This window comes from Oncorhynchus gorbuscha, linkage group LG10 (genome assembly GCF_021184085.1).
Source record: "Oncorhynchus gorbuscha isolate QuinsamMale2020 ecotype Even-year linkage group LG10, OgorEven_v1.0, whole genome shotgun sequence".
NCBI classification, from domain to species: domain Eukaryota; kingdom Metazoa; phylum Chordata; class Actinopteri; order Salmoniformes; family Salmonidae; genus Oncorhynchus; species Oncorhynchus gorbuscha.
In genome coordinates, this window is record NC_060182.1 from 43435698 (window position 1) to 43448366 (window position 12669).

Sequence of the window (12669 nt, forward strand, 5' to 3'; positions counted from 1 at the left end):
AACAGGTGGGCTTCTTAAAGAAAAACTAACATGTCTGTGAGAGCTGGAATTCTTACTGGTTGGTAGGTGATCAAATACTTATGTCATGCAATAAAATGCAAATTAATTACGTAAAAATCATACAATGTGATTTTCTGGATTTTTGTTTTAGATTCCATCTCTCACCATTGAAGTGTACCTATGATAAAACATTACAGACCTCTACGTGCTTTGTAAGTAGGAAAACCTGCAAAATCGGCAGTGTATCAAATACTTGTTCTCCCCACTGTATCTAAAATTCCTAGGTCCCACTGGGCACAGCCACCACCACACGTGGTGAAAATGATGTGCTAGGCACAATAACGGCTATCATCATTGGATGGTGGTTAGCCATGTAGCTAACTAGCTAAATTAGCAGCCACCTCCATCATCCTGGGTAAGCAAAGCTTGCATTGCATGATTACACTCTCCCCTCTCCTGTGCTTAAAGGAGAACTGGTCACTGAGATTAGGCCAGGGATTTTCCTCCTCGCCTTTAACACTGGGTCTGTCTGTGTCTGGATTGTCTCATCTCCTCAGTCTCCTCTGTCTCCATTGTTTTTTCACACACACCTCTTTGATAAAAAAAATATTTTCCTCTGGGGACCCATGCCAAATCAGCTTGATTTGGCATGGGTCCCCAGATCCTCAAAAAGTTCTACAGCTACACCATCGAGAGCATCTTGACCGGTAGCATCACCGCCCGGTATGGCAACTGCTCAGCATCTGACTGTAAGGCTCTACAGAGGGTAATGCGTACGGCCCAGTACATCACTGGGGCCAAAGTTCCTGCCATCCAGGATCTATATACCAGGCGTTGTCAGAGGAAGGCCCAGAAAATTGTAAGAGAGTCCAGGCACCCAGGTCAAAGACAGTTTTGTTTTGCTATTGCACGGCAAGCGGTACCGGAGCACCGAGTCTTGGACCAAAAGGCTCCGTAACAGCTTCTACCTCCAAGCCATAAGACTCCTGAACAATTAATCAAATGGCCATCGGACTATTTACATTGACACCCCTCCCGCCCTCCATTTGTTTTGTACACTGCTGTTACTCGCTGTTTATTATCTATGCATAGTCACTTCACCCCTACCTCCATGTACAAATGACCTCGACTAACCTGTACACCCACACATTGACTCAGTACCGGTACCCCCTGTATGTAGCCTCGTTATTGTTATTCTATTGTGTTACTTTTTATTATTTTTTACATTTGTTTTTTGGTAAATATTTTCTTAACTCTTTCTTGAACTGCACTGTTGGTTAAGGGCTTGTGAAGTAAGCATTTCACGGTAAGGTCTACACTTTTGTATTCGACACGTGACAAATAATGTTTGATTTGATTTGATTGGCCTGTTTTGGCGTGATATGTGAAATTTGATTTGATTGGTCACAACAAGATGAGCAGTTTTATGGCTCCGCAAACTTTCCGTGCCATTATGATCTACTATTATGTATAGCCTACAAAATTGTGCTCTGTAACCGATGGTTTTAAAAAGGTAGCAGAGTACAATACTTCAAAACATACTTACAGTGTAAGTAAAAGTACAGTTACTGACTTTGAAAAATACAACAAAAAAATAACTACTTGGAAAAGCAACTCAATTACAGTAACAAGAGTATTTGTAATTTGTTACTTCCACCTCTGAATAAGACCTTTGGCTGATCTTCACGTTAACCCTAAATGTCTGAGTAGGGTATGTAACAACTCACTTCCTCATTTAAGAGTTTAAGTCACGTAGTTTCTACCATGCATCTGGAGACATCCTAATTCACTAGCCATCTGTGAACCATTGTGCTCTCATTATGACTGAATTTACAACCTTTTACAGACATGAGCCTGGTGACAAACTGTCCCGTAAGTTACTGTCAATGCTCCCTTGGGAAAAACCCCTGGTCTCCTGTTCCCAGAATAAAGCATTTCCTTGAAAAGAGGGGGACTAGAAAAAATAATCGTCTGTGTGCTTCTCCCTATGGCTTCTACTCTTGTACTTGTCTTGTGGAGTTGCGGTCCAACCACGACATCAACAACCTACAGCTGGCTCATCTCTTGTCTTTCATGAGCGATCCTACGTCAAAAATACATCAATATGCCAAAACAGTGTTTCATTTCTGCTTGTTCTCTGTAGAGAGAACAGTTCCTCCTTATCTGTGAGCTGGAGTGGAACATGTGGTCCACAGGGAGTGAAGGGGGACCAGGGGTAGGGGAGGGGGTCCAGGATTAAGGGTCAGGGAATGTTGCCCATGATGAGCTACCCAATAAGGCAGGAAGAGACATTTCCGCTATTTTGGGAGGAGTAGCAACCCCCGCCCGGCTGGATATTGGTTGTAATGGGAAATCAGTTGAAGGTGTGTGTGTGGGGGGCACAGTAGTGTAGATAGGAAGTGCTGGAGGGACAGCAGACAACTGTAAGAGGAAGGCCTGTAGATCCGGTTAACCTCTACTGTTTTTCTAACCCTGTCAACAACACAGAGCTGACCCAGCATCCTCTCTGCTCATCTTCTATTTCCTGTCAGACCCGAGCTCATAATAACGGAAAAAATCTTCCTGGTAATCATTACTAGGAATGTGTCACTGGTAAATAATCTTATTAAAATCCAGTTGTTATATATTTATCTCTTAATTAGTTTATATAGAAATGTACTACAGGAAGTGTAGAATAGAAATAGAATGAATGTGTCTCATCATCATCGTTAGGGACTCTGAGTCGCCACCCCGTCACAGAGTCATGGTAATTGCCGGGGTAGATAGCGTGGCTTGTTGTGAATGTGGGCAGACTAGTGAGTGAGTCAGTGTGATGCTGATCAGCGTTAAAACCATAAGCGTGACAGTTGGCTTAACAGGTCTGGGACTCTGCCAGATGACCTTTGGTAGAGGGGAAATAAGCCAGGCTAATTGGCCACTGTTTTGCTCTATTCTGACTGCACAACGCTGAAGGCTGCAAAGTCTCCCTATCATCTCAAGAATGTCTTTCCACTTTCTCCACTACAGGGCAGACCATGGTAATATGTCTGGTGTCATATTCAGTAGTCATTACATCCAGGTTATTGCCATTTGTAGATACAGACATGCATTGATTTGTACACAGTTTGTTGCTGTGTACATGGGGCAATGACTCCTTACCACAAAACATTTCTCTTAGAACTAGAGAAAGAGACATCGCCATCTGAGGAATGTATCTGTTCAGATTTCAACAATATTAGTGGGACAGAAAAGAGACTAGCTCTAGCTAGAATGGTCAGGACGAACCCATTTTAAACAACAGAGAGAACAGGGAGGAAGAGGAAACCATTTAGACACGATATAAAAATGGCTCATGTTGGTTAGTTCACAGGGGATTTTTCCAGTGTTTATCTCTCACAATCTCGCCTTGCTGATTTTTTAGAATCTGTTTATTTACCACTGTTTATTTTTGTCCAGCATTGCTCTTTGAATACTTCTTGCACTTGGAGGAGGCGGGGGGGGGGGGGGTTGTTGTGGTCACTGTTGACTCTGGCTCTATGACTGGGAGTCCCACACAGTAATTACAGATACCAAAGGGACACATGTGACCTCTGTCCTATCTGTTCTGTTCTGTACCCACCCTCAGCTGTTTGGTGAGAGAGATGGAGCGAGCGAGAGAGAGAGAGTGATAGGGAGAGGGAGATACAGAGAGATGAAGAGAAAGGGAGATGGGAAATGAAGGAAAAAGTAAAAGAGGGAGAAAGAGACGAAGTAAGAGAGCGAGGAAGAGAGAACGAGAAAGGGAAGGAATTAGGGAAAGAGAGAGGAAGAAAGATAGAGAGGGAGACAAATATAATGGACAGAGTTTAAGCCAGATGGATAAAGAGATCATTCCCTACAGCAGTGTATCCCAGTCCTGGCTTTCGAGGCCCCCAACGTTAGCTGGTTTTCTCGCATGATTCACTTTCAGGGACTCTCAGAGACAGCACACCTTGCAATGATTAAGGGGCATTAGGTCTGCTTCAGACTCCTCATACCAGCGTAGTAAAAATGATTGAATGGGGGTTGGGGATGGGGTGTTTGAATAATGAAACCTAGCTCAGAGATATACAGTCAGGTACCTCCACTGGGACTTGAACCTTTGACCTTAGTCACACCCCATAATCTTCTATATCAGGAGGGTCTATGAGAATGGACAGCTGCCTGCGGGACACTAACCAGCCTTATGCCTGTTGGGCACTACCAGTCCTCTGAAAATACCCTTTGTGATGAAAGCACAAGGCCATCTGGCATCAGCTTTCAATTCTGATTGGCTTCCCTTTCATCACTGCCCTCTGATTGGCTGTCCCACAGTGGAAGCAGTTGGCTAATAAGCATCAAATATAATTGTCTTGGAAAAATGCTATGTCAAGACAACTATTAGTTACAGTAAGACAAAGGACAAATACACTGAGTGTGCTCTTTCCATGACATAGACTAGACAGGTGAATCCAGGTGAAAGGCATGATCCCTTATTGATGTCACTTGTTAAATCCACTTCAATCAGTGTAGATGAAGGGAAGGAGACAGGTTAAGGAGGATTTTTATGCCTTGAGACAATTGAGACATGGATTGTGTATGTTTGCCATTCAGAGGCGGAATGGGCAAGACACATTTTTTTAACTCCCTTTGAACGGGGTATGGTAGTAGATGCCAGTGAGTGTGACAGGAACTGCAACACTGCTGTTTTCACACGCAACAGCCAACCAACTTGACACAACTGTGGGAAACATTGGAGTCAACATGGGGGACCATCCCAGTGGAACGCTTTCGACACCATTCCCGATGAATTGAGGCTTTTCTGAGGTGTTCCTAATGTTTTGTACACTCTTTGTGCATACCATGTCAGTGAAGTCATAGAAATGCCATTTCTGTGTGTGATTTTCTCCTATGCTAATTGAAAGCTGAGAAGAACCAGATGGTTGGGGCTGGTGATTAGACAACCAGAATATTGTTGTGAAATTCCTGCCATGTGAGTTTCAATCACCACTCTATTAGACCGCAGTCTGTTTTGATATGTCATGAGGTTTTGTGACTCAATGTGGAACAGGGTTACCACAGAGTTATGGCTGATACAAAGTGTACAAATCCAGTGAAGTTTCCATGAGCCTTAGCATGCTCATTTTCAGTTTTCAAAAACTGTTTTTGAATTCTGTTTAGTGATAGGCTTGATGGAATAAAAGAGACTGAGAGACTCAACTCTTGAACAAAACATGAATCGGACTTGACAGAGAAAGGCTGAATGAATTATCATTGGGGTGGGGCAGAATCAAAGTTGATGAAGTCCAATTGGCCCCAGTCCTGCACACTAATGATATTGTTTACATGATGTACGTATCCCCATTACTCCTCCCTGTCACCTCCCCTGTTATCCAGTCTATTTACCCTGTACTCCACTTACAAAAACACCTTTCGGTGTCAGTGGACATGAAGCAGACCCCTTTGTTCTCTTATGCATCCTAGGATTTCCCCTATACCCACACACTCACTTACTCATACGTATAACATACCAGTAGGGCTACCTCATCATCAGTTCTCTCTCCCATAGCTAGTCTTGCATAGCACTGAAGAGATGCATTCACAGTGAGTGCATTAGCCATGGTCCCTGGCTTTAATGGATCAAGGACATTGGTTGAACCAGTGGCCCATCTAGAAGAGGCAGAGAGGGGTTAGCACCATGAGCCTTACCAGCTGGGCCTGTTTGGAGAGTGATATAGTGAGAGAGGTACATGGAGGGAGAGCGGGAGTGAGGGAGAGGGGAGGGGGAGAGCACTTGCAGGAAGCGCGTGCGTAAGTGTTGGCCCAGGAGATGGAATCTGGTGTGTTTGTTCTGGCGTAATGCTCCCCTGCTGCAGGCCCCATCGCTCGCTCTGAGAGGGGAGGACAGCAGGCCGGGAGAGAGAGAGAGAGGGTGAATGCTGCTGGAGAGGGGAAAAGAGAGGAGGGAGGGAGAACGCTGGACAGAGGGATTATTGGAGAAAGAAACTGTTAGAGGGAGAGAGTCAGTTTGGAAGAGAACGAGGGAAAGAGAGGATGTGGCCGGAGAGAATTGATTAGAGGCAGAGGAGAGGGACAGTTGGACAGAAAGAGATTGGACAGTGTGCTGTCTGGTTCACCTTCTGGCCATCAATCAATCAATCAAATGTATTTATAAAGCCCTTTTTTTTACATCAGCAGATGTCACAACGTGCTATACAGAAACCCAGCCTAAAACCCCAAACAGCAAACAATGCAATGCCATGTTGTTCTTGTGTTAGCAGCAGTACCCTAATGCATCCTTTTTAAACATGGTTCTTGTTATTGTTTTCATAGTTATGTGGTCGCAGTTTCACAAGCCCAAATGGCAGTCAGGACAGAAGATAAGATCTGCTATGATTCTTAAAGAACAGAAGTATTATCCATCATGGGGACGAATTGTTCCACTGCTTGGCAGAATAAAGCAGTGGTGGTTCCTTATTGTAATCAATCAGAAACAAGATCTGTGACGTAGTCATGTGTCTCATTACAGCACGTTGTCTGTTGACACCACCCTGCTTAGCCTATAGCCACCTACTGTATGAGGAGGAGAGGTTTGAGGCCCACACATTTTCTTAGAAATGCACACAAGCACACTAGCTATATCTGGCTCACACACAGTCAAACACAAACATACTCCCACCCAAGGGGTCTGTAACTTCCCTCTGTACACAATGAGATATACAAGCCTTTGCCCTTTCCTGTGTCCAAACAAACAGGCGTAACAGCTTTGGGGAGTGGAAATGCTAGGACATACTCTGGCCCGCAGTGTGCTTTACGTAAGCATGACTGTGGTCCTCAACCCTACCTCAAATCTAACAGTGCTTCCTTCCACTTGCTCCGGAACATAGGTCTGGGTTCACGATCTACAGACCATTGCACATGGGAAATTACATTGTGTGTGTGTGTGTGCGTGCGTGCCTGAGTGCATACGAGACAGCAAAGGCTGTAGTGTTGTCAAAGCGAATGTTTCTAATAAATGCTTTTCACCAGCATATTAGTTGTACTTTGTAGTGCTTTGTATTTATATGAATCAGTGTGAACATGACCAACATGATTATGTGCACATGCTCGCTGGCTACCAACTGTGCCATTGTGTGAGTGACACCAAAATGGAGTCGGTTAGCAAGATAAATTATGCAACCTCTGGTTTTTCTCAGACCGTCCCACCAAGCGCCCCCAGAGAATGTTGGGACTTGCATACCATACTTCCCTTATCCTGGTATTTCTACTGTAATCATGTCTACATGGGATGACAGGGCTCTCGTATCTGGCTTAGATGTGTTTCTCTCTCTTTCTTTATCTCTCCGTCTGTCTGAGGGAACATTTCCTCTGGCCCATCTTCCCCCGGCCTCGCCAGCCTCACCACTCCCTTCCCTCTTTCCTGGAGAAAAATACAAGAAGAAAAAACAGACAGCGGAAAGCGAGATTTAGCGCATAGCCTCGGAACATGTCATGTGTATGTTTGACTGTGTGTTTTGGTTCGATCATGTTTTTCGTTGGAAAAAATGGTCTGTTGTTCTGTTTCAGGTGACCACAGCATGCATCCCAGCTCCATCTGATCTGGTAAGTTGACCCCTCTGTCTCTCACTCTTTAAATAGTCCTTCATTCCTTCACTTTATGATATAAACAACAAGCTGTAGCCATCCATAAATCTGCAGTGCTGTTGGAAAATGGCAGATGCCCCTCTTTTCCTTGGCTAGTAGAGTGGGCTTGGTTTGTTCTTGGATGAAAGTGTTGTCTAGAAGTCAGGTTGCTACAATAAGTAGTATAGGTGGGCCTTCAGGAAGGAAGCCTGTTTGTTGAATCACCATATATCTCCCCTTGTTGCCTACAGCAGCGCAGAGGGACAGCTCCATCCCGACACGTCCAACACCTGGTGAGAAGACTTTTCCAGACACATTTTTCTCACTTCCCCTCCACAAGTGAATGTTCATGCTGTTCTTCTCATGAGTGTGAGATTATGGTTCTAATTTAATATCTCTCTGTCTTCAGGGTTCCACAAAGTCTCTGACTTACACCAAACAGAGGACCACCCTCCCCAGGTAACACAGCTCCCTATGATAACCTAATTCAATTCATTATTTAACATGTCTCTCTATGGAGGAGGAGAAGAAGAAGGAAGAGGAGGATGATGAAAAGGAGGAGGTACTGGATGATTAAAAGGAGGATTTCACACGGACTCCTATCTCCTCCTCTTCATTCTCTTCTCTTTCCCAGTCTCTCTCTTTTTATCACTCCTCCTTCATTCCCTCTTTTTATTTCCCTCTTTTCATTCTACACCTCCTCTCATTATCCAACTACACTTCCTCCTGTTTTTCTCTCGAACCCATTTTCAAATCAGGCAACACCACATGGGGTCGCGACCCCTAGTTTGGGAAACGCTGAGTAATGTAAGGGAGGCTGCAAATGAAAGGTTTCAGTGTTTCTGTTTTAGAGCTCAATGGAGTAACACAACATCCATCTGTAGACCACCTCATAACCCCTTGCGTTTTCCCTCTGGTCAGGAGTTTCAGTGTGGACCGTGTGATGGAAAGAGTCATGGAGGGCCACTATGACTTTGACCTGACCTACATCACTGAGAGGATCATCTCTGTGTTCTTCCCCCCTCTGCTGGACGAGCAGCGCTACCGTCTCAACCTCAAGGAGGTGACTGCCATGCTCAGATCCAAGCACCAGGACAAGTTCCTGGTGAGTACATTATATCCTGCCGCTGTCGACATGGGCTGGGTTCAAATATCTACTCTACTATCATACCACTCCAAATTAAGGATTGTGTTGGGCATGTATTATAAGTGGTAGGCTGGTATGGATTTTGGAATGTAGCCATACACTATAGCCACATACACATAGCCACCCAGAAAAGCAACCCAGAAAAGGTTAAAAATAGCCCACATGAACATATGTAGCCTGAGAAACAAGGTTCATGAAATCAATAACTTACTAACATCAGATAATATTAATATACTGGCTATCTCAGAAACTCACTTAGATAATTCCTTTGATGATACAGTGGTAGAAATACATGGTTATAACATCTATAAAAGAGATAGGAATGCCAATGGGGGAAGCGTCCTTTATGTATTCAGAATCATATTCTTGTAAAAAAGTGGTCAAACCTTTTCTGAGCGGCGATCACTTTCTGAATCAAAATGGAGGCAGATTTTTTCATTTTTAACATGACTTAAAAGCTGTTAGCCTACTAAAACAGTATTGTAGCAATGAGGTTTGTGCAGTAGGCTCAATATATTATCACTACATATTGGTTATTCTTGAATTGCCCTGCAATTGTTGTTCTTCTCAGACCATTTAAAAATGATATATAATAAGAATGTTAATACAGGGCATTCGGAAAGTATTCAGACCCCTTGACTTTTTCCACATTTTGTTACTTTACAGCCTAATTCTAAAATGGATTAAATCATTTTTTTTCACTCATCAATCTACACACAATACCCCATAATGGCAAAGCAAAAACAGGTTTTTAGACATTTTTGCAAATGTAAAGTCGGAAGTTAACATACTCTTAGGTTGGAGTCATTAAAACTTGTTTTTCAACCACTCCACAAATGTCTTGTTAACAAACTATAGTTCTGGCAAGTCGGTGAGAACATCTACTTTATGCATGACACAAGGCATTTTTCCAACAATTGTTTACAGACAGATTATTTCACTGTATCACAAATCCAGGGGGTCAGAAGTTTACATACACTAAGTTGACTGTGCCTTTAAACAGCTTGGACAATTCCCGAAAATTATGGCTTTAGAAGCTTCTGATAGGCTAATTGACATTTTAGTCAATTGGAGGTGTACCTGTGGATGTATTTCAAGGCCTACCTTCAAACTCAGTGCCTTTTTGTTTGACATCATGGGAAAATCAAAAGAAATCAGCTGTTTGGCCATAATGACCATTGTTATGTTTGGAAGAAAAAGGGGGAGGCTTGCAAGCTGAAGAACATCATCCCAACCGTGAAGCACGGGGGTGGCAGCATGATGCTGTGTGGTTGCTTTGCTGCAGGAGGGACTGGTACACTTCACAAAATAGATGGCATCATGAGGAAAGAAAATGATGTGGCTATATTGAAGCAACATCTCAAGACATCCGTCAGGAAGTTAAAGCTTGGTCGCAATTGGGTCTTCCGAATGGACAATGACCCCAAGCATACTTCCAAAGTTGTAGCAAAATGGCTTAAGGACAACAAAATCAAGGTATTGGAGTGGCCATCACAAGCCTTGACCTCAATCCTATAGAAAATGTGTTGGCAGAACTGAAAAAGTGTGTGCGAGCAAGAGGGCCTACAAACCTGACTCAGTTACACCAGCTCTGTCAGGAGAAATCTGTCAGCAGCTGTCTTGATCCTTTACTGTTTTCTAGCCTTGAGCAAAGCCTGTGTGTCTACTGTATGTATGCTGATGACTCAATGTTATACACATCAGCTACCACAGCAAGTGAAATCACTGCAACCCTTAACAAAGAGCTGCAGTCAGTTTTAGAATGAGTGGCTGGTAATAAGTTAGTCCTAAATATATCAAAAACTAAACGCATTGTATTTAGGACAAATCACTCGCTAAACCGTAAACCTCATCTAAATACTGTTATTAACAATGTGGCAATTGAACATGTTGAGGAGACTAAACTGCTTGGTTTAACCCTATACTGTAAACTGACATGGTCAAAACATATTGATGCAACGGTTGCTAAAATGGGGAGAGGTCTGTCAGTGATATAGCGCTGCTTTGCTTTCTTGGCATCGCAATCAACCAAACAAGTCCTACAGGCCCTAGTTTTATCATACCTGGACTACTGCCCAGTTATATGGTCAAGTGCTGCAAAGAAGGACATAGGCTAATTACAGTTGGCCCAGAACAGAGCAGCACAGCTGGCCCTTAAATGTACACGGAGGGCTAATATCATGAACATGCAGGTCAATCTCTCCTGGCTCAAAGTAGAGGAGGGATTGACTGCATCACTTCTTGTCTTCGTGAGAGCTATTGACGTATTGAAAGCACCGAACTTGTCTGTTCAAACAGCTAACACAGCTCAGACACCCATACGTACCTCACAAGACATGCCATCAGGGTTCTCTTCACAGTCCAGAACTGAGGCTGGGAAACGCACAGTATTACATAGAGCCATGACTACATGGAACTCTCTTCCACATCAGGTAACTCAAGCTAACAGTAAATTCAGATAAATAAAACAGATGAAACAACACCTCACGGCACAACACAGACTGTGAAGAGACACACACACACACACACACAGACACACACACACAAATTGTAATATTGAATTGTTGAAATATTGTACATTTTATATTGTGGATGTGTAATGGTGGAGCAGTGTAAACTTGTATCGTGCACAATGTCTTGTGTGATGTATTGTTTTATTTATGATGTAGACTATTGTTTTGTTGTGATGTGTTATTCCTGTTTGGACCCATGAAGAGTAGCGGATGCTTTGGCAGCAGCTAATGGGGATCTTAATAAAATACTAATATGTGCTTTTATATGTGTAGCGTGAGTACACACATCATTCATCTCAAATATGAATTTTGCTTTCAGCTCTTCAATCTCTCTGAACGACGCCATGACATCACCCGCATGAATCCAAAGGTGTACATGTTTTTATTTTCTGTATCAATTCTGGATCAGTTCCACTTTCTGTGACTTATTATATTAACATACTTTTCCTATCTTCCTCACTATTTTCCCATGACATTCAGGTCCATGACTTCGGCTGGCCTGACCTCCATGCCCCTCCCCTGGACAAGATCTGTGCCATGTGTAAGGCCATGGAGACCTGGCTGACCTCCGACCCCCAGCATGTGGTAGTCTTGCACTGCAAGGTCAGGGTTCGCCCTGCTTTTGACTGGGTTTTAAATGCCCGTTTTGTTGTTTTAGGGGCTTTTAAAGAAAACACAAAAAAACAGAATGCTGGGTTTACCCAGATGACTTGCATTCACTTTACAGAAGCTCTTTGATATATTTAAGGGCAATATGTCATCTCATCTTTGTATCTTTTCACTGTGAAGTTTTGAAATCGCTGTGGAGTTAGTGGTCAGAATGTTCTTATAAGGGTAGTGACGTCCATAACTTTACAGCAGTAATAATCAGTTTAATGCCTCAAGCCTTAGGCTAAAAACAGTTGGTACTTTATGTCCTGATGGCACGGATCTTCCTCTTCCAGGGCAACAAGGGCAAGACAGGAGTGATTATTGCAGCCTACATGCACTACAGCAAGATCTCTGCAGGGTAAGTGTCCTGTCCTGCATCCAAAGCCACAGTTTCCATGCTGAGCATGGTTTAAGGCTGTAGTAATGGAAACTGGCTTGTTCATTGGCTCAAGCCTGCTGCATTCATGTACTTCTGGCTCTTAAGAGAGCCCATAATGGGAATGTTATGTAAATGTTGTATAATTCTCTCTATTAAGTATGTATTCTTCTTGTGCAGTGTGTCGGTTTAATTCTGTGTTTCTGTGTTTGAGCAGGGCAGACCAGGCCCTTAGCACACTGGCCATGAGGAAGTTCTGTGAGGATAAAGTCTCGTCCTCCCTCCAACCGTCCCAAAACAGGCAAGGACTATCTACAGACATTTTGTCTGTATCACTAACCCCATCTTTTAATTTTTTTGTCTGAAGTGATGTGGGCTTACTA

At 43.3% G+C, this 12669-nt stretch overlaps 1 protein-coding gene across 3 annotated transcripts in view; it reads left to right on the plus strand.

Annotated features, from left to right (window-relative positions):
* tns2a (tensin 2a) overlaps nt 1–12669 on the plus strand; it is a 46366-nt gene that overhangs the window by 17036 nt on the left and 16661 nt on the right. For all 3 annotated transcript variants that reach the window (XM_046366223.1, XM_046366224.1, XM_046366225.1), the window contains exons 4-11: nt 7543–7578; nt 7851–7892; nt 8009–8058; nt 8521–8704; nt 11579–11629; nt 11740–11862; nt 12204–12268; nt 12504–12587. In XM_046366223.1, the coding sequence (XP_046222179.1) occupies nt 7543–7578; nt 7851–7892; nt 8009–8058; nt 8521–8704; nt 11579–11629; nt 11740–11862; nt 12204–12268; nt 12504–12587 (635 nt within the window). The remainder of the gene's footprint in view (nt 1–7542; nt 7579–7850; nt 7893–8008; nt 8059–8520; nt 8705–11578; nt 11630–11739; nt 11863–12203; nt 12269–12503; nt 12588–12669) is intronic.